The sequence below is a fragment of the Mustela nivalis genome (genome assembly GCF_964662115.1).
Source record: "Mustela nivalis genome assembly, chromosome: 14".
Taxonomy (NCBI): Eukaryota; Metazoa; Chordata; class Mammalia; order Carnivora; family Mustelidae; genus Mustela; species Mustela nivalis.
In genome coordinates this window covers 81,840,486-81,861,901 of record NC_139033.1, presented here as the reverse complement: position 1 = coordinate 81,861,901, position 21,416 = coordinate 81,840,486, and the positions used below count along the sequence as shown (strand labels likewise).

The 21,416-nt window shown below is 49.8% G+C and overlaps 2 protein-coding genes across 4 annotated transcripts in view; one reads left to right on the top strand and one right to left on the bottom strand.

Moving 5' to 3' along the window:
* Positions 1-11,283, top strand: part of LOC309847420 (tubulin alpha-3 chain) — a 33,440-nt gene extending 22,157 nt beyond the window's left edge. Inside the window, exons 2-5 of one of the 2 annotated variants that reach the window (XM_082697631.1) lie at positions 6,840-7,062; positions 7,955-8,103; positions 8,412-9,092; positions 10,879-11,283. In XM_082697631.1, coding sequence (XP_082553757.1) covers positions 6,942-7,062; positions 7,955-8,103; positions 8,412-9,092; positions 10,879-11,175 — 1,248 coding nt within the window. In that variant the 5' untranslated portion in view covers positions 6,840-6,941 and the 3' untranslated portion in view covers positions 11,176-11,283. The remainder of the gene's footprint in view (positions 1-6,839; positions 7,063-7,954; positions 8,104-8,411; positions 9,093-10,878) is intronic. The other variant, XM_082697630.1, reaches the window with a different exon arrangement.
* A 1,523-nt stretch (positions 11,284-12,806) lies between these two features.
* On the bottom strand, positions 12,807-20,680 carry MZT2B (mitotic spindle organizing protein 2B). Of its 2 annotated transcripts, XM_082697639.1 has the most exons (4): positions 20,432-20,667; positions 20,091-20,239; positions 18,974-19,153; positions 12,807-13,068 (listed from the first exon to the last, which is right to left on the bottom strand). In XM_082697639.1, exons 1-4 carry the CDS (start codon positions 20,593-20,595, stop codon positions 12,911-12,913), a joined length of 651 nt encoding a protein of 216 aa, XP_082553765.1. In that variant the 5' UTR covers positions 20,596-20,667; the 3' UTR covers positions 12,807-12,910. The 2 variants fall into 2 exon arrangements, with proteins under 2 accessions (XP_082553765.1, XP_082553764.1); XM_082697638.1 differs by lacking the exon at positions 18,974-19,153 and having other exon boundaries at positions 20,432-20,680.
* Between the last annotated feature and the right edge of the window lie 736 nt (positions 20,681-21,416).

The window sequence follows — 21,416 nt, the reverse complement described above, 5'->3', positions numbered from 1 at the left end:
ACACCCTGACTCGGCGCTGATCTCAGGACCCCAGGATCCTGACCTGGGCTGAAGGCAGACACTCAACCAGCTGAGCTACCCAGGCTCCCCTAGCTGGAGATTTCTGAACTATAATGCGAACATTATTAGATGATGGGAAAATAATACCCATGGTTACAATGATCTGGGCTTGTTGCCAGGAGTGCTGGGGGTGGAGGCAGCTGAGGGTCTTGGCCTTGCTCTTCAGGGCTATGGTGATTGACTGGTGGGAGGGAGGAGCAGGGCTGCTGGGGGAGGGGTCTCCTCTCCCCTCCCGCTGCAGATCAAACTCTTATTTGAATAATTCGGAATTCGTTTAGACTTGTCTTATGGTTGGCGGAGAATATGGTCTGCTTGGCAAATGTTCCCTGTGTATATGAGAAGAATGTGTATTCTGCTGTGCGGGGTGGAGTGTTTTCTAATGTAATTTAGGTCTGTGTGGTTGATGATGTTGTCCAGGTCTTCTGTGCCCTGACTGATTTCCATCTGATTCAGTTATTGAGAGAATGTTGAAGTCTTTGCCAACCATCCCACCTTTCAATTCTGTTTTTCTTTGTACATTTCGAAGTTCTGTATCAAGAAGCGGTGACTCTGATGATACATAACCACTGTGCACTGTTGTGCCTTCCTCTTGATTTGGCCCCTTTACCATTATGAAATGACCCCCTTTCCTTAGTAAAATTCTTTGCTTTGAAGCAACAGTGTTGGTCCTGGCCTGCTCTGTCCAACACTGTCCACTACCAGCCTGAGTGTTCTCTTCTGCCTGGGCTCCTGTGAGCCATGTGCTGTCCAGCCAGGTGTGACCCAGGCAGACCCCTCACCAGGGACAATACCAGGAACTTTGACACTCTGGGTTCCTGCCCACCGTGGTGCTCTTGGAGAAGTGGGAAACGAGTGGCGGAGTGGAAGACTCCAGGCTCACCACCTTGTTCCCGTGTGCCTGAGCGATGTGACTGCCCTGCCATGTGCCTGCGCACTCCTCCCAGCCCTTCTGCCCTTCCTCAGCCAGGGCGGTGTTTCCTCTAAACCTGCTTGGAGGAACACCTGATGGCCCCGTCGCATCCATTTTAACTCCCTCCTGCTAGACCAAGGTCAGTCCATATGTTAGTAGCAAGCCAGTGTCAGCAGAAAATAAAATTAAATCGAAACTGCCCTGCTCATCAGGCCACTCTAGCTTGCCTTTGGTTTAGCCTTAGCACAGTATATTATTTTCCATCCTTTACTTTGGAAACAGTCTCTGGGCTTCTTGCAATTAGCTAATAGTTAGGTTTTGCTTTTTCTCTGACAATCTGCCTGTTAATCTGGTATTTTCATTTAATTTGTAATGTTGTTTAATGTGATTAGTGGTGTGGTTGGGTTTAAATCTACCAGGTTGCTATTTTTTTTCTGTTTATCTCCTGTTTGTTCCCTCTTTCCTCTCTTTTCCTGCCTCTTTTGGATTGTTTTTATGATTCCATTTTATCTTTTTTATTAGCTTTGTGGCTATACCACTTCGTTTAATTTTTTTGTGGTTGTTTTGGGGGTTATAAAGCACATCTTCAGTCTGTCGCAGTGGACCCCTAAGTGCTGTAATACCATGTCCCAGCCATATACTTCCATTCCTCCTTCTTGCCTCTTTGGTACTGCTGGTCATATTTTAATTTTATACAAGCTATAAACCCCACAGTAAATCACTGATTTTGCTTTAACGTTTGATTCTATTTTGAAAATTCAACAAAAGTTTTTTTATGTTTGCCCAAATCTTTAGTTGTTTTGGTGTTTTTCGTTGCTTTGCGTAGTTCCAGTTTTCCATCTAATGTTTTCTTTCTGTCTGGTGTAATTTTTTTAACACTTCTTGTTGTAATGATCTGCTTATAATTAATTCCCTCAGTTTTTGAACGTCTGACAAAGTCTTTATTTTACCTTTTTTTAGTTTTATTGACTTATCATTGTCATAAAATAAAATAAAACAAATTCTGTAATTCGATGATGTTTAACATTTATGAATTTTTTAAAGATTTTTTTTATTTCATTATTTAACAGAGAGAGAGATCACAAGTAGGCAGAGAGGCAGGCAGAGAGAGAGGGGAAAGCAGGCTCCCCTCTGAGCAGAGAGCCTGATGAGGGGCTCGATCTCAGGACCCTGGGATTATGACCTGGGTAGAGGCTTAACCTACTGAGCCACCCAGGTGCCCCTAACATTTATGTATTTTTTATATTTATGTATTTTTAATGTATTTTTTAACTCAATAGAATTATATCTGTTGTTGTGTTGTAATTATGTGCCAGTTAGTATTTCTGTAAAATTTTAATTTAGAAAACTGTCAATTACATGATTAAACTTCTGAATGCAGTGAAATCTAGACAGTAGAACAAGTCTTTCAAAACACTGATCTTTTTTTTTTTTTAGTTTACAGAATAACTTTATTTATTTATTTATTTATTTATTTTCAGCCTAACAGTATTCGTTATTTTTGCACCACACTCAGTGCTCTATGCAATCCGTGCCCTCTCTAATACCCACCACCTGGTTCCCCCAACCTCCCACCCCCTGCCGCTTCAAACCCCTCAGATTGTTTTTCAGAGTCCATAGTCTCTCATGGTTCACCTCCCCTTCCAATTTTCCCTAAGTCCCTTCTCCTAACTCCCCATGTCCACCATGCTATTTGTTATGCTCCACAAATAAGTGAAACCATATGATAACTGACTCTCTCTGCTTGACTTATTTCACTCAGCATAATCTCCTCCAGTCCCATCCATGTTGCTACAAAAGTTGGGTATTCATCCTTTCTGACGGAGGCATAATACTCCATAGTGTATGTGGACCACATCTTCCTTATCCATTCGTCCGTTTAAGGGCATCTTGGTTCTTTCCACAGTTTGGTGACCGTGGCCGTTGCTGCTATAAACATTGGGGTACAGATGGCCCTTCATTTCACTACATCTATATCTTTGGGGTAAATACCCAGTAGTGCAATTGCAGGGTTATAGGGAAGCTCTATTTTTAATTTCTTGAGGAATCTCCACACTGTTCTCCAAAGAGGCTGCACCAACTTGCATTCCCACCAACAGTGTTAGAGGGTTCCCCTTTCTCCACATCCCCTCCAACACATGTTGTTTCCTGTCTTGCTAATTTTGGCCATTCTAACTGGTGTAAGGTGATATCTCAATGTGGTTTTAATTTGAATCTCCCTGATGGCTAGTGATGATGAACATTTTTTCATGTGTCTGATAGCCATTTGTATGTCTTCATTGGAGAATTGTTCATATCTTCTGCCCATTTTTTTTATATGATTATCTGTTTTGTGTGTGTTGAGTTTGAGGAGTTCTTTATAGATCCTGGATATCAACCTTTTGTCTGTACTGTCATTTGCAAATATCTTCTCCCATTCTGTGGGTTGCCTCTTTGTTTTCTTGACTGTTTCCTTTGCTGTGCAGAAGCTTTTTTTTTTTTTTTTAAGATTTATTTATTTATTTGACAGAGAGAGATTACAAGTAGGCAGAGAGGCAGGCAGAGAGAGAGAGGAGGAAGCAGGCTCCCCGCTGAGCAGAGAGCCCTATGCGGGACTTGATCCCAGGACCCTGAGATCATGACCTGAGCCGAAGGCAACGGCTTAACCCACTGAGCCACCCAGGTGCCCCCAGAAGCTTTTGATTTTGATGAAAAACACTGATCTTTTAACAGTGCTGAGGCTCTCCCTCTGTTCTTGGTTTCTTGGGGTTTTTTTTTAAGGTTTAACATTTAATAACATACTGATAATCCATGAAACCATCACCTCAGTGAAGAAAAAAAAAAAAAACTCCCATTACCCCCAGAGGTTTCCTTCTACTCCTTTGAAAATCCTCCCACTTGATACTCTTGCTCCACTATTAATCTACTTAGATGTATTTTCTAGAATTTTCTATATATGGGATTATTGAGTTCATATTTTGGAGTTTGAATTCTTTCACAGACTATAATTGTTTTGAGATTCATCCATGGTGCATGTATCAATACGGTTGCTTTTTCTAGCTGAGTATCACCTTTTGTTGTGGTTAATTACACATGGCACCAAATTTACCATTTTTTTTTAAGATTTTATTTATTTATTTGACAGAGAGAAATCACAAGTAGATGGAGAGGCAGGCAGAGAGAGAGAGAGGGGGAAGCAGGCTCCCTGCTGAGCAGAGAGCCCGATGCGGGACTCGATCCCAGGACCCTGAGATCATGACCTGAGCTGAAGGCAGCGGCTTAACCCACTGAGCCACCCAGGCGCCCCCAAATTTACCATTTTAACCATTTAAGTATAATTCAGTCACATTAAGTATATTCATATATTCTGTAAGCATTCACTTATATTCTAGAACTTTTATGTTATCTGCATATCTTTTCATCTTTTTTTAAGATTTATTTTTTTATTTGACAGAGAGAGAGACAGCGAGAGAGGGAACACAAACAGTGGGAGAGGGAGAGGGAGAAGCAGGCCTCCCGATGGATGGGGAGCCTGATACGGAGTGCCTGATATGCGACTCTATTCCAGGACCCTGGGATCATGCGACTTGAGCTGAAGGCAGACGCTCAAACGACTGAGCCATGCAGGCACCCCGCATATTTTGATCTTTATTATATAATCAGCTATTAATTCCATCCAGTGTATTTTGCATTTCAGGCATTCCTTTTATCATTAGCAGTTTGATATAGGTCTTTTTTATATTTCTCCTCATTTTCTCTTCTACCTTCCTGAGATATGGATACGTAATAGCAATTTTTTAGAAAGATTTTATTTATTTACTTGATAGAGACAGTGGGAAACAGCAAGAGAGGGAACACAAGCAGGAGGAGTGGGAAAGGGAGAAGCAGGCTCCCCGCTGAGCAAGGAGACTGATGCAGGATTTGATCCCAGGACCCCAGGATCATGACCCGAGCCAAAGGCATGATGCTAAACAACTGAGCTACCCAGGTGCCCCTACATGATAGTTATTTTAATGTCCTCCTCTGCTATTTCTGTCATCGACTAATTCAGTCTGTTTGTATCTATTACTTTTTCTTTTCATGAATGGTTATATATTCTGTGTCTCTGTGTGTGTTTATACGTGGTAAGTTTAGATTGACATTATACATTTTAAATTGTTGGGTGTTAGGGTTTATGTTTTTTGTTTTGGGTTTTTTAATTTTGTTTTGTTTTGGGTTTTTTTGCTTGTTTGTTTGTTTTTTGTATTGCCTTAACTATTCTTAGGCTTTCTTCTGGGATGCTATTAAATACCTAGAGATAATTTGATCCTTTTGAGGCGTGCTTTTAAGCTTTAGGTGAGTTCCGAACAGCCTTTAGTATAGGTCTCATTTGGCCCTACTACTGAGGACTCCTTTTGGTGCTTTGTGAGTTAGGAGGCCTTTCCTTCATGACTGACGGGAGCTCAGGAGTCCCTCACACATGGGTGCTGAGTGCTGCTCTGCTGTAGACTCAAGTGGGACTCTCTGCTGACATCCTCAAGGCTCCTTGTGCAGCTTTCTCCCCACCACTGTTAGCACCATCATTTCTAGATGCTTTGGCCTCCCTGAACACTAAATTCTCTCTCAATTCAGGGAGGTCCCAGGGCTTTAGGTTTCTTCACCACACCCTTACTCCCTCATGCAGCCTGGAAACTCCCCATAGTCTTCAGGGGCAGTGCTAAGGCTTACATTGCTTGAATCACTGTCTTTTGTCCAGTGACTTTAAACTGTTATTTCAGGGGTGCCTGGGTGGCTTATTGGTTAAGCAACTGCCTTTGGCTCAGGTCATGATCCTGGAGTCCTGGGATCGAGTCCCACATGGGGCTCCCTGCTCAGCAGGGAGTCTGCTTCTCCTGCTGACCTCTCTCCTCTCATGCTCTCTCTCCCTCATTCTTTCTCTCTCTCAAATAAATAAATAAAGTCTTAAACTGTTATTTCATATATTTTTTATGATGTTCTAAGCCATGGTTTCTTTTTTTGTTTTTTAAAGATTTTATTTATTTATTTGACAGACAGAGATCACAAGTAGGCAGAGAGAGAGAGAGAGAGAGAGAGAGAGAGAGGGAAGCAGGCTTCCTGCGGAGCAGGGAGCCCGATGCGGGGCTCGATCCCAGGACCCTGAGATCATGACCCGAGCCGAAGGCAGCAGCCCAAACCACTGAGCCACCCAGGCGCCCCTCTTTTTTTTTTTTTAAGAGTTTATTTACTTATTTGACAGAAGGACAGTGAGAGAGGGAAGGGGAAGCAGGGGAAGTGGGAGAGGGAGAAGCAGGCTTCCCACCGAGCAGGCAGCCGGATATGGGGCTTGATCCCAGGACCCTGGGAACATGACCTGAGCTGAAGGCAGACACTTAAAGAATGAGCCACCCAGGTGCCCCTCTAAGCCGTGGTTTCTACTTGTTACATTACTTACCGATGGCTTGAAAGACTAATTATAGTAACTCTATTACTATTCACAGTTTAAGTGTATGTCTGTCCATGTTGGATAGATAAGTGTTCAGATATAAAATTATTATTGAAAGCTCATGGGATGTGTCTGAGGAGATCTTAAGACAACTGAGCCTCACCTGGGTGGCTCAGTGGGTGAAGCATCTGCCTTTGGCTCAGCTTGTGATCCCAGAGTCCTGGGATCGAGTCCACATCTGGCTCCTTGCTTAGCAGGAAGCCTGCTTCTCCCCCACTGCCTGCTGTTCCCCCTGCTTGCTTTCACCCTCTCTTTCTCTCTCTGACAAATACATAAATACAATCTAAATAAAAGACAACAGAATATTTTACAAATACTAACTTAGGATATTAGGTCTCATTTCCAGGCCATATAGCATCGATTACCTTAAAAACAAGGAGGTCTCAAGGTTTGTGTTCTGGTTCCCAGCGCGAGTGCATCTCTATCCACGTGGGGCAGGCAGGTGTCCAGATCGGCAATGCCTGCTGGGAACTGTACTGCCTTGAACATGGAATTCAGCCTGACGGTCAGATGCCAAGTGACAAAACCATCGGCGGTGGGGATGACTCCTTCAACACGTTCTTCAGCGAGACTGGGGCTGGCAAGCATGTGCCCAGGGCGGTGTTTGTGGACCTGGAACCCACCGTGGTCGGTAGGTACTGGGGCACTTGGGCAGCTTTCCTGGGACAGTGAGAGAGTCTCCCTAAAGCCCCACCCACATCCCCTGTGCTCCTTTGAATCCTTCCCCAGAAAGGATGGGACACACGAATATATGCCTGTGACTGTGTTAGGTGACAAACTATAGGGGAGTGCTTCAAGTGTCTTTGGCACCGAGGCTCCTAATGCAGGAGAACCTAATATCCAGGAAAAAGAGACTGGTAATAGATTCACTCGAGTCCCTCTCAGACCCAGGCAGGTGGTTGTGTAGACCAGGGTGCAGGGTGCCTGGTCACGGGTCCTTCGTTAACGCTGCCCACAAGGTGTTGCTGGTGCACAAGGGTCTTGACCTGCATCTTAGGCAGAAGGTAAATAGAGAACATTCCTTGGGATCCACCAGCTGAGAAGCCTGAGGTGATGGCCAGGGAGAGCTGCAAAGAGACGCACCTTTCATGGCCACCCAGGAGGAGAAAGAATGTCAGCCTGAAGTCTGTGAGCCGCAGGCCACCTAGAGTGCCCTGTCGGGACTGCCTGGCAGAAGTCACGCTGACCTGGTGACTATCTAATATGTAAGGGCTTCTTAGGCACACTGTTGCTGTAGCTACAGCTGGGAAGAAATAATCGCGTGTGTGCAGGTGTGAGCTTTTTCCCTTCTTTGGGAACCAGTCAGATTGGACTTTGTACCTCCAGTTGACTTTCCCTGCTAGGGCCATAGATCGCAGTTGTGGTCTGCACGTCACAGAGAGACATTTCCTGTGAGACACTGACACTGCTGACCCCCAAGGCCCAGCATGTGCGTGGTAGATGCGGCGGGTCCCCGAATCCCTCCCTCTTGGTGAGTTAACAACAGGCCTGAAAGACACGTGGCCCACGCATCCTCTTTGTAGATGAAGTGCGCACGGGGACCTACAGGCAGCTCTTCCACCCGGAGCAGCTGATCACCGGGAAGGAGGACGCAGCCAATAATTACGCCAGAGGCCACTACACCATCGGCAAGGAGATCGTCGACCTGGTTCTGGACCGGATCCGCAAACTGGTAAGAGGGCGTCCTGTGGATGTTGCCCTGGACGGGAGGGCAGGTGGGGATGGGGACCTCAAGGTCCCTCTGGCCAAACCCCAGGCCAGAATCTTGAGTCCCCGTCTTCCTTCACGGGTGGCTTCGTGCATCCATCATCCATCCATCTTAATGTCCGCCTTACTTTGCTTCTGAGTGTCCCGCGTGTGCGCTGTGGACAATTCGAACGTGTAGCGTCCTGCAGAGGAAAAGAGGAGTGACCGTGGCTCGCTGGAGGTCGGCGGTGTGGCTTCCGCAGGCGCTGACCCGTGGTCTGTGATTTTTCTCAGGCAGATCTGTGCACGGGGCTGCAGGGCTTCCTCATCTTCCACAGTTTCGGGGGCGGCACCGGCTCTGGGTTCGCGTCTCTGCTCATGGAGCGGCTGTCGGTGGACTACGGCAAGAAGTCCAAGCTGGAATTTGCCATTTACCCAGCTCCCCAGGTGTCCACGGCCGTGGTGGAGCCCTACAACTCCATCCTGACCACCCACACGACCCTGGAGCATTCCGACTGTGCCTTCATGGTGGACAACGAAGCCATCTACGACATATGTCGGCGCAACCTGGATATCGAGCGGCCCACGTACACCAACCTCAATCGTCTGATCGGGCAGATCGTGTCCTCCATCACGGCCTCCCTGCGATTCGATGGGGCCCTGAACGTGGACTTGACGGAATTCCAGACCAACCTGGTCCCCTACCCCCGCATCCACTTTCCCCTGGCCACATACGCCCCGGTCATCTCTGCCGAGAAGGCCTACCACGAGCAGCTGTCCGTGGCTGAGATCACCAATGCCTGCTTCGAGCCGGCCAACCAGATGGTCAAGTGTGACCCTCGGCACGGCAAGTACATGGCCTGCTGCATGTTGTACAGGGGGGATGTGGTCCCGAAAGATGTCAACGCAGCCATCGCCACCATCAAGACCAAGCGCACCATCCAATTTGTGGATTGGTGCCCGACTGGATTTAAGGTAGGACTGGGTGATGCAGAGTGGTTTTTACCGTCAGCAGCGGCAGACCCAGCACAGCATGCCCTTTTTGGAGAATACCCCCCTTCCATGGCAGCCAGCCCTTTGGTCATAAATTAGCCGGAGTGATAATATATTCATTGGTTCCTTTTGAACTTCCTTCCTGAGTTATCACACTAGATATATGTGGTGAGAATTTTTCTTAAGAGAATAGGACATTTTTGGAACAATCTCTGTTCCTTTTTTGGGTGACAAATCAGTGTGGGGAAATGTAGTCTGGATTTAGAAATGTAGAAATTTTCAAGGCATTTTGATAATTTATGTGGATATTTGAAATTGGCATTACCATAAACATTGCTGTTGCTAAAATCTACTTCATTTCACAGGCATATAGAAATTAAACCCAATTTAAATGTCCCATGCAGTCTAATTTAAAGAAAAATTTCCATGAATATTTTTTGGGGAAAAATGGCAACATATTTATTTCTCTTTTGGTAGGCTCAGCAATTTTGGCCTGAGTTTGCCTTCCACATAGTTTTTACCAACCTTCCATTTGATACAGGATAGGAAACTTGTCACTTTGAAGCTTTGTCCAATACTTGAATACTAAGCCCTGTCAAGCTTTCTACCTGGAAAAATGGGCTTCTCTCTGCCTTGCTTTTCATGCCATCTCTGCTTGTTCAGAACTCACTGAACCAGTGAGCTTACTGGTGAGCTTACTGCCCTGGGTCCTTTTTTTTTTTTTTTAAGATTTTATTTATTTAACAGAGATCACAAGTAGGCAGAGAGGCAAGCAGAGAGAGAGAGAGCAAAGCAGACTCCCTGCTAAGCAGAGAGCCCAATGTGGGGCTAGATCCCAGGACCCTGTCTGGTTAAAGGCAGAGGCTTTAACTCACTGAGCCACCCAGGCGCCCCTGCACTGTCCTTAACTAGCACTTTCTACTCTGCACTCAGGACTCAGCATGATTGGCAGACCAGCCACCTATCGTAAATAACTTTATGTGAACACAGGCACACCTGTTCTTTGGTGTGTGGTTGAGGCTGCTTTTGTGCTGCAGATAGAATTAGCATTTGTCACCATGACCATGTGGCCTGCCCAGCTTAGGATATGTGCTGTCTTGACATTTATAGACAAAGTTTGCTGAGCCTGGTTCTAACTGACCCTGTGTATCACTGCCCAAAGCTCTGGGATACATTGTCCCCTGGTTTGAAAACTTGGAATGCCTCCCCTTTGGTTCCAGGTCTTGGATATCACCCCCTTTCTACTCAGCACGCATATAGTCCACCTCTGGCTGCAGTGGTGGCAACAGCCCTCGGACTTCTGACAGCATTCCTGTCATCCTGTGATGCACAGGCTCACTCCCTTGATGGGAGATGGGGGGGGGGTGTGATCTCCCCTCGTGATAAATCCATAGCACTCTGACTTGAGTGGAAGAGGTGTCAGCTACAGAAATGAATCCCCATCAGTGGAAGCCTATGGAAAAAATTTTATCTGAAGACTAGAAAGCAGTATCCTTTTTTAGAAGAAACAGTCCTGTTACCTGAGTACCTTACGTGGCTCAAGTGCTAGGACAAAGCCCTTCTGGCAGCTTGGACCTGAGCCAGGCTGGCCGGCTCCAGGACTCCTTTCTTCTCCCCATTGTCCTTGTCCAGAAACCCACAGCCTGCTCAGCTGACTCCTTGCCTGGCATGAGGAAGGCAACACAGGTCTTATTTCCACGAAAGCAGTTACCACTTCTGGGTTGGGCTGAAGCTTCACAGACTGCTTTCTTCCCCTTTTCTCTCACAGGTGGGCATCAACTACCAACCCCCCACTGTCGTCCCCGGGGGTGACCTGGCCAAGGTGCAGCGGGCTGTGTGCATGCTGAGCAACACGACCGCCATTGCCGAGGCCTGGGCCCGCCTGGACCATAAGTTTGACCTCATGTACGCAAAGCGAGCCTTTGTGCACTGGTACGTGGGGGAAGGCATGGAGGAAGGGGAGTTCTCTGAGGCCCGGGAGGACCTGGCAGCTCTAGAGAAAGATTATGAAGAGGTGGGTGTGGATTCCGTGGAAGCAGAGGCCGAAGAAGGGGAAGAATACTGAATGGGAGTGGGGCTCGCAGGAGTTTCCCTGCCCCCGCCCCCGCCCCCTCCTGCCACCCTGCAGCACATCTTGTTCCCAGTTGTTCACAATTAAAGCTTCTGTATGAAACCTCTATTGTGACGCACTGCTGGTACACACTCCTCTGCCTGCAGGGATGGGGGGGCCGGACCCCAAGGCTGGGCCACATGGAAAGCTGTCCTGGCCTGCACTGCAGGAGTGGGGTACTGCCTTGCTCACATCTGTAAGGAGCCACTGCTTATGTAACATGCCCTGAGGGGAAACAGTGTTTCCTAGATTCTAGGAATCTAGAAATTTCCTAGATTCTAGGAAAACTGAGTTCAGTTTTCAGTTGTGCTTGTCATTTTTCAGGCTTCTCTGTTAATGGCACCAGGTAAGAGTTTGGAACTGGAGTTTGAACATTTGAGGTCTATGGGAAGGGGATGTTAACAAAGTCCCTAACACCGTGGGTCACATGTAGGGTGAGAAAATTTTTTTTAATTCACATTTATTTATTTATTTATTTATTTTAAAGATTTTATTTATTTATTTGACAGAGAGAGATCACAAGTAGGCAGAGAGGCAGGCAGAGAGAGAGAGAGAGAGGGAAGCAGGCTCCCCGCCGAGCAGAGAGCCCGATGCGGGACTCGATTCCAGGACCCTGAGATCATGACCGGAGCCGAAAGCAGCGGCTTAACCCACTGAGCCACCCAGGTGCCCCTTTACTTTTATTTTTTTAAGGATTTATTTATTTGTTTGTCAGAGAGGGAGAACGCACATAAGCAGGGGGAGCGGCAGGCAGAGGGAGAAGCAGTGTCCCTGCTTGAGCAGGGAGCCCAATGCAGGATTTGATCCCATGACCGTGGGATGATGACCTGAGCCAAAGGCAGATGCTTAACTGAGTGAGCCATCCAGGCGTCCCTAGGGTGAGGACATTCTGGGTTGCGGGGGAAGGAGTCTTAACTGGATTTTGCTTGGCAACCACAGCTTACAGCTCTAGGTTCATAGCACGGTTCATCCTTGACTGCGTTGTACGGATACCCTGTAGGACAGCCTCCCCCCCTTCATGCTCAGGCCCTAGCTGAGCGCCCTGGAAAGTCTCAGCAAAAGCACTGCCCCTTTCCCTTTAGCAAAACGTGTTGACGGCTGTTTATGAAAGATCTAGGAATACAGTTGACCCTTGAATAACAGGATTGTGCAAGGCCAATTGTATGTTGATTTTCTATAGTACAGCAGTGTAAATGTGTTTCCCTTATGGGTTTTTTTTTGTCTAGCTTCCTTTTATGGTAAGAATACGGTATATAATACAAAGCATTTGTTAATCAACTTTATATTACTGGTAAGGCTTCCTGTTGAGAGTAGACTACTAGTAAATAAGATTTGGGGAGTCAAGTTATATTTGGATTTTTTAACAATGCAGGGGGGTTGGTGCCCCTAACCCTTGTGTTGTTCAAGGGCCAACTGTATAGATATTTTCTCTCCAATTTGAAAATAAGGTACAGGAGGGTGAAATCACTGGTTTAAGTCACTTGCTTAGTTCAGTTATAGCACAGCCAGGCCCACTAGGCAGAACTGATTCTAAATCCTTGTCTTAATATATTCAAAAGATGATAGAAAACAGCTTGGATGGACCCTTGGTTTTTCACAAAGCTTTATTACGAACTAGGGGAAGCCCAGATAGCCTCTGCTAAGAAGGTGGCAGAGGCCAGAGCTGGGGGGTATGAGAAGTCTGCCCGTCTCAGGTGCTGCTCCGTGTGGGGCTCTTGCCCGGCCCGCCCCCCTTGGGCAGCCTGGTGGCACTGGGTTGTCGGGGCATCCTTTGGCTGGATCCTTCCCGGCCACCGCGCTCTGCCAGTGCTGGGCCTCCACTCAGAGCCGCGCTGCCTTTGTTTCTCCCTGAGCAGACACAGAACACAATCATTAGGAACCAGGGCAGACTCTACAGTTGCCACATCGACCACATTTGTGTTCCTGGCACATTACGTCTAGCACATCTCTGTCTGACCTTTCAGCCAGGAACCCTCTGTCAGCCCTGAGCCCTGAGGCTGAGGACTGCCTGGAGATGGCACATCCAAGAGAAATCCTAGGCAGAGTGCAGGAGGCCCTAGAGCACGGGTCCTAGGACAGAAGCAGTGCAAGGGGCAATGGGGAAAGTCCACAAGGCCCATTTCGGGAAGTGAGCTCAGCTGGTTGATCCTGCCCAGGAAAGTGAAGGGACCCGGCCGGCCACCAGTACTCCAGGGGGGTGCTCATCAGCTGGACTGCTGCCTCCGGCCCCCCGGCACTCCTGCTCCAAATCGCCCACAGCTCAACTGCTTGCAGTGATGGTGCAGGAGGCACAACCCTCAAGAATGAAAATTAGGGGGTGCCTGAGTGGCTCAGTGGGTTAAGCCGCTGCCTTCCGCTCAGGTCATGATATCGGGATCCTGGGATTGAGTCCTGCATCAGGCTCTCTGCTCAGCAGGGGGCCTGCTTCCCTTTCTCTCTGCCTGCCTCTCTGCATATTTGTGATCTCTCTCTGTCAAATAAATAAAATCTTTTAAAAACAAAAACAGAAACAAAAAAATATATATTTTTTTTAAAAATGGAAATTAGGGTACGCCTAGGTGGCTCAGTTGGTTAAGCAACTGCCTTTGGCTCAGGTCATGATCCTGGAGTCCCAGGATCGAGTCCCGCATCGGGCTCCCTGCTTGGGAGTCTGCTTCTCCCTCCGACCCTCCCGCTTCTCATACTCTCTCAAATAAATAAAATCTTAAAAAAAAAAAAAAAAAGAGGAATGGAAATTGGACTTTTGGATTTGGGTCTTGGAAGCTCTTTCTCACAGGCGTTTCCTGCCTACCTCAAAGTATTTCGCAAACAGTTGGTGGTCAAGCCGCTTGCACTTGAGCTCAGCTCCCGGATCCTGTGACCGGGTTCCTGCCCCTGCTGAGGGTTGAGTGCTCAAAGGAGACTTGCCCTGACCACAGGTAGTCGCATTCAGATGGAGACCACTGCTGCAGATAGCTCCTGACTTATAATTTACTTACCTTACCCTCTTTCTATGAAGACCGGAAAATCTGCAACCATGCTTGGGCCAGAGCTTTATTTTAAAGGAATGGTTTCCTTGGCCTCAGGGTGTTGACAGCATTCATAAGACTGACAGGACACCAGAGGGGACAAAAGGTGCCCAGAGAGAAGGCTCACCCACTGGGTCACAGTTCCCTCATATCGGGCCTCCATCGGCCAGGGCTCTTCTCCAGTCTGGTGGGGTCCACCCTGCAGACTCTGAACAGGGTATGTGTCCCGTGTTTGACCTCAACCTCAACGTCAGTTAGTAATCTAATAAATAGCCTGCACAGGGGACTTCTAGATTTTTGGAGAAAAGACACCATGAGGTTTCTTAGGGGGCATATTAAGTCATTTCTGTTTCCCTGTCTGTCACGGTGAACAAGGGAGGCCCCTGCATTTGCAGACCCTGGACATCAGACTTGCTTTCCCAGCTCTGTGACACAACTACACTCTCCCCTTCCTACAGAGCATTTCTGAAAAGCTCCTCTCCAGAGAATAGGGTGTCTCTGCTGCCCAGTGGGCTGGAAAGGGTGACAGTGGGGCACATTTGAAATTCTGACAGCTCAGATTTTCCCTTGCTTTGCCACCCTGGGCTTCACACTCAAGTGTTTGCATACAGTTGATTCAACAAAGATGTAATAACAGGTTACCCAGGGCTGAGGGCATGTGGTAGGGTGAAGCCGGGCCAACTCAGCCTGCAAGTGACTCATGGAAAAGACACAAATCAGAGAGCTGTCACCGCACATTTCCCTTTCTCCTGTTACAAATGCTGCTATCTGGTCCCCACTGACTGGTCAAGGGGCAAGGATCCTATCTCTTACGGATGCATGAACCCCACCACCTTGCAGCTCCCAACATGCTGTTGCCCACTCTGAGGCCATGTCCCTCTCCAGGCTGGCTTGGCTGCCATGACTCCTCTGTAACACCGAGCCTAGTTCGGGGTACTTAAGTGTCCCACAAACTCAGCTCGGTGCACTTCTGAAGGACTTGCAAGTACAGTTCACCCCTGACAAATGGCAAGGTGGATCTCAGATGTGGGCCTCAGTCTGAATGTAGCTTTTCTTCAGCACCCCACACACTGGAGCTTCCTCTCCCTCTCAGTATAGTGACCAGGGCCCTTCTGGAAACTCAAGGATGAGAGAAAAGGAGAAAACAGCAAATAAAGCTCATCTTTAACCTTGATGAGGCTCATAATCCCTGGAAATAAGACACCGGTGTAACTTTGAGCCATAAAAGGCATTAAGAGCACTATCTAACAATGAAAGTAGACCATTTATCCAGCTCTGTGCAATTCTTAGAACCTTTGAAAATCACGTGCTCTCAGTGGGGAGACCCATGCAGGCCTGGGGAGGTTGAGGAGAGTGACATTCTGGTCTCAGGAGAACGGTGTACAGGGCCTATTGGTGGTCAGACCTGCTCTGCTAAGCCTGACTCAGCCATGCGCCCCTGGACCCTGCAAGAGACTTTCTGGAGCTGGTCCTATCTGCCCCAGGTCCCTGCATGGGGTAATCAAGGTCAGAGGGAATGGAGGACGGAGCTCAGCCAAAGGTGGGAGGAGTGATATGCTCTCCCAGGCCCAAAACCTGAGCGGCCCCCAGACAGCTGAAGACGACCACTGAAGACAATGACCACTGAAAGTTAAAATGTCTGTCACAACAAAACCCCAAACGCAACCCAAAACGCATAACCTACGGCCAGGGGTCTGACTCATTCCAGTGGACCCACTGTGTCATTCCTTTACCTCTGGTGTGGCCCATGTGATCGTGACTCCCCATCCCCTGCGAGCCCCTTCTGCAGAGCTGGAGGGATCGAGGGGTCACAGAAAGCAGCCTGAATGTGGGCTGCTGTTCCCATCCTGCCTACGATCCCCGGGAGCGGCCTTTCTCCATGGTGCCAGTGCTCCCTTGTGCTCAAATGGGCTAGTGGGGCTGTGAGGCCAAATATTAGTGACCATGAGTGTACACCAGATGCATGGTGTGAGGAAGGAAAAGAACAGGGGGTCAACACAGCACAGCAGGCACCCCAGTATATGCTCAAGGCTGGCTGGCAAGGCTAGTGGCCGGGGTGAGTGAGTGGTCAGGACCATCCCTCACTGCTACCACAGGCAGGTCTGCACCAGGCAGCCAGTCCTGCTGCCCCTTCCAGCCGAGTACACAGGAGGGGCTTGATCTGTGCTTCCAGAACACACACAGACAGAACGCCAAGGACTCGTGTACTGTGGACATGCATACACGCCTCTTCAACACAAGCCTATGCTTCCTTGGGGGAATGACCCCTCCTGCATGTGCACCTGCAGCCCTGATTCAGTGTTTTGGGGAAAGTGTCGCTGTGATTGTCCCTGAGCCATGCTGTCCAGTAGAGATAATAGTACAATAGAGATACAATGTAAGCCACACATGGCATTTTCTGGGAGCCACATTAAAAAGTTAAAATACTAGTAAATTAAGTAAGGTATTTTAATTAGCTCAAAATGGGCAGTGTCATCACTTCAACATGTAATCAGGATAAAAATTATTTGCGAGGTATTCTCTTTTTGTGCCAGCTCTTTGGCATCTGGCCATCTGCTGTGTACTGACCTCACGCTGAGTCTCAGCTGCCCCAGCCCTGGGGGGCCCAGGGCTTCCCTATTGACAATGCAGCTCTGTGTAAAGCTCATGGCTTCTGCACACCAAACTTCATCTTATACCTTCTGGAGGAATATCTTTTTTTAAAGTATAGAGTTTCCCAGGATGCCTGGGTGGCTCAGTTGGTTAAGTGTCTGCCTTTGGCTCAGGTCATAATCTCAGTGTCCTGGGATCAAGCCCCACATCGGGCTCTCTGCTCAGTGGGGAGTCTGCTTCTCTCTCAGCCTCTGTAACCCCCTGACCTCCACTCATGCTCTCTTTCTCTCAAATAAATATATCTTTAAAAATATATATATAGTTTCCCTAAACTTCAACAGAGAAAACTCCATTGCATTTTATTTTTCCTCAGTGACCACACCCCCACCAAGACAAGCATTTATTCCTGTGTGCTCTTGGGGTCTTCTGCTTCTCCATTTTCTGCCTGGTAAAGGCAGAAATGAGTGAGGTGATCAGTGACAGTCCCCACAGGCCACCTGGATGGCCAGGGGACAGGGACCCTGATGACCCGCCGTTCCTGTTGCAGCTTACCAGATCGAACTCCCGAGTGGGGCTCCAGCCCCCCGTCTGCAGCAGCTCCACACCCCGATTCCATGGGAAACCTAAGGCCAGTTCACCCCAACAGCCTCAAACCGCCATCACAATGCTAGGCTACCACAGGCCCCCACCTGATCACTCTGATGACTCTCCTCATTTTCTCCCCCCTATTACCCCGCCCAAGCTCTGTGTGGAGAGATTCTGTGCATGTGGTCTCAGAGCTTTTGGGTCTCTGATGGCCTCGGCCTCTTCGCCACTGTACACTCCTGTCATGGCCTCTCATGTGCCCAGCTCCCCTTCAGTGCCTCCCCACCAAACTCTCTTCCAGGCTGCACTCTCCCCTCACTGTATCTCCCCAGGGCCTCTGTGTCCTCATATTCCGGTTGCCAAATGCCCAACCCAGGAGACCCAAGGCCTAAGCACTTGAGAAAACCTCATGGGGCCCAGCACTCCACGCACACCACTCCTATCCCTGTGCTTGGGGCTTCCTCCCCACCACCCTCGGAACCCCTCGATGCCAGTGCTCCCAATACTAAACCCACAGTACCCCTTGACTCTACCCTCCCCTCTTCTTCCCCCGCAACCCCAAGCTCAGGCCTGCTACCACAGAGGCCTGGGCCTGCACCTCTGGCTGGAACCCTCCCCACTCCCCCCAACTCAAAGGGCTACAGGGAAACAGGACTCTGATTCCGGTTAACACTTGCTGTTCCAGCAAGGCCAGCTACACTGACTTCCTCCTATCTCTGTCACCTTTGATTGGTCCAGCCTTCTCCCTCCCTGGAAAGAAGACTTGGCCATCTCACAGCCCCTGAGTCCTCAGCCCTGAGAGCCAGCTTGGCACCCAGCCACTGGGTGAGCAAGCAGCAACGCCCCCTCAAATGAGGAGGGCTGTCCCCAGTATCTCCCTCCTTCTGTCCACTGATTCTTCAATTCAGCCTTGTAGTCTACCCATGTCTGCCTGGACCTGCCCCTTGGCCCTCCCCCACCTGGCCAGCCTGAGCTCCAGGCGGCATCCGGAACAGCAAGGAGGGTGATGTGCAGAGGGACATGGAGAGGACAGCCAGGGCACCTGTGGGATCTCAGGCCCTCACACACCCCTGGCTCGGGCTCCAGCTTCATCACACGTGGCAATCCCTGGAAGGTTCCCTTGCCTCAGGAAACAGGCAGGAAAGGGCAATCACAGGTTATACTCTAGACTACCTGCCTGGGCGGGTGGTGGCATCTCAGAGGCCAAGGCATTTCTCACACCTAAGGAATTACTCTCTACATGAAAGTAAAGGCTCCTGGTCCTCTGCCTCTTGTCCTCCTCTGGGGTGAGAGTACCTCCACAGAGCATAAGTCTCACCTAGCAGAACTGGCCCCTAGGGAGTGGAGGGCACTGGTCCCATTCTGGAAGTACTGCAGGTTGTCTCTAATAAACTGAGCCATGAAATCGCGTCCCGGCTTCTAAGTTGTGTGGCAGGAATGGCCCATAAGGTCCTGTCCTAGCAGCTCATGGAAGCTGCTTTAACAAGCTCCCCTGATCTGGGGCCACAGCAGTTTCCACAGAAACAAGAAAGAGCACCAACCCCCAGAGATAAACCAATAAACGCAACCTGCGAAAGGAGAGAACAGGCAGCAAGAGAACCGGAGGGAACCGGGGGGCCCTGGAGAGAGAGGCGGGTGCGTGGCAGCTGGGCCGTGGAGCAGAACCGGAGAGGCCGCAGGCCGCGGGGCCGAGGAAAAGGAGGGCCTTGCAGGGGGACTACAGTTCTTGGCAGAGAGAAAGGAGGCCTCTGGAGGTCAGAGAGAGACACAAAGAGAGTAGACAGAGCGTGGATCAGTTAGGAAGCCTGCGCTCCAGTGCCCAGGGCCTCTCAGGACAGGGGGCATGGGTACCCAGGGCCCTGGCACTTCCCCCCCATGGGGGCCCAGCCTGCGCCCAACCCAAACACCAGCCCCTTCTCAGGACATCTGTGAGAGCCTGAGGGCTTCTGGCCAAACATCCAGAGTGTTTCTGAAATTGGGAGCAGATGCAACACACCAAGTGGATGCAGTTGGAGCTCCGCTGTGACTCCCTTGTTAGCAGCATCTGCTTACCCCCCCACACACACGTTGTGACTCTCAAGAGTGAGGAGGCCCCTGACACTTGCGCCCAGTGCCGTGCCCACTCAGGCCTCTGCGCTCCATGTGTCTAGGGCAGCCCAGGGCTGCCAGGCAGACCCCTGTCCTGCGATCTGAGGAAGGAAGCTTAGCTGGCTACATTCCTGAGCAGCACCTGGGCCCCAGTGGGGTGCAAGCAAAGAGGGGGCAGGAAGGCCTCTGCCTGACCCACTCCCTCAGCATTTTTCTGGAGGCTTGTACACACCTTAAGAACAGGAACCCAAACCACCTTGTTCCTGTCTTTGTGGAATGAAAGCACTTCTACCCAAGGAGGTAGGCAGAATCCTAGACGAGTCCTCGCCTGCTTGGGCCACGCTGGACACCCAGCTTACAACAGCCTGATCTGGACCTGCACATGTACACTCTTAAGGGTAGCAACGATGCCAAAGCTGGGGATAGGACACCAAGAGGGGAGCCCTTGGGTGGTCCCTGCTGTCCGGGGAGAAGACCCACAGTAGAACTGGGCCACTCAGGGCCAAGCCCGCATTGCGCCTGGCGCTGCCCACTTCCCTCCCCTGCCACCCACCGCCAGAACCGCAGGGGCAAGGGAGCACCGGGCCCAGCTCTGACCTCGGGTCTCGGGCACGCTCGATGTGGGCAGAGACACAGATGTAGGATCCTGGGCCTCGCCCGCCAGCCTCTGCCTAGCACACATGGATTTGAGCATCTGGAAGACGGCGAGGGGAGCCACATTCAGCTTCAGCAGGTCCACCAAGATCCTGGAGAGAACACAAGGTGGTGGGCAGTGAGCTCCCCTAGCCCGGGGCCTAGGAGGGCCACCTCCCTCAGGACACCGATTCTACTCCGGGCACCCAAAGGGGTCCGAAAAGGGCCAAAGGCCCGGGGCAAAGAGAGGGAGAGCAGGGGCGTCTGGGGGTGGGACGAGCGCACACTCCCGCCCGCGCGCTCACTTGAACACGTCGGGGTCGATGGCACCGCCCGCCGCCTGCGCCAGCTCGTACAATTCCATCTCCTCGGCGCTCAGCACCTTCTTCCGCCGCAGCGCGAGCTTCTGCAGAGCCGCCTCTAGCCCCGGAGGCGCTCCCGGCCCGGGCCCAGCGCCCGCCGCCGCCATGTAGCCGGCCGGCGGAAAGGTGAGCGCTGCGCTTGCAATTGTGTCCCGGCCCCCGCCGCGCCCTCCGCCGCTCCCACAGCGCCCTCTACTGGCCCCCGCCGGCCCTTCCTCTCCCCGCCTTGCTTCAGAGGGCAGGGACCGGTTTGTCTTCTCTCTGCCGTTTGATCTCCATTTACCTGCGGGATGAGAAGGGATACAAGCAGAAAAATGTTCATCTTTAGCCCCGAAAGCTGACCTGTAACCTGCATAGTTTTGATAAGGATCAAATAAGGACTGGCTGCTACATTCTTAAAGGGTCTCATGATTGCCTGTACATCTCAAAGACAGTTAATAGAGAGCTGAAGGATAAGCAACGGAGTAATCTTGGCGAAAGCAGCCTTAGGACTAGAAATTCCAAGAAGACATTTATGATCTATTACTCCCTGAACGGCTCCTATGCCTGGAACACTTAGCATATAACCACCAGCTTCATACAGCAAAAGTAGTTTGTGCCTACAAGTCCTGTCCCTGTGCTACTTGAATGAACTTACTAAGTTGCAACATAGTCTCAAGAATACTTTCCTGACAGCTGCAATCAGTGGTCCCACAATAGGGAGATGTATTAGGCATGGGGGATACTGAGGCGGGCCGCAGAGACACATTTCTGGGCGTTCAGAGTCAGCCTTCATTGGTCATTCTCACTTGGGCAGCAGCACCCAGCGCAGTGTTTGGAAAATAATAGTAGGCGCTCAATAAATGCCTGTCGGAAGGTCAGTCATTGCGGTGTATAATTATTCTGCGCCGGTTCCCCATTAGGGGGCGCGCCTCCCGGACCCTAATAA

Excerpts from the sequence above, each read along its gene's own strand:
- MZT2B (XM_082697639.1), bottom strand. The coding sequence starts at position 20,595 with ATGGCGGCGGCGGGCGCTGGGCCCGGGCCGGGAGCGCCTCCGGGGCTA. Across the intron at positions 19,154-20,090 it reads GAGCGTGCCCGAGACCCGAG|AGGCCTCCTTTCTCTCTGCC; the intron begins GTCAGAGCTGGG and ends TCTGACCTCCAG. Across the intron at positions 13,069-18,973 it reads CCTGTTCTCTCCTTTCGCAG|GGAGAAACAAAGGCAGCGCG; the intron begins GTTGCGTTTATT and ends GTGTCTGCTCAG.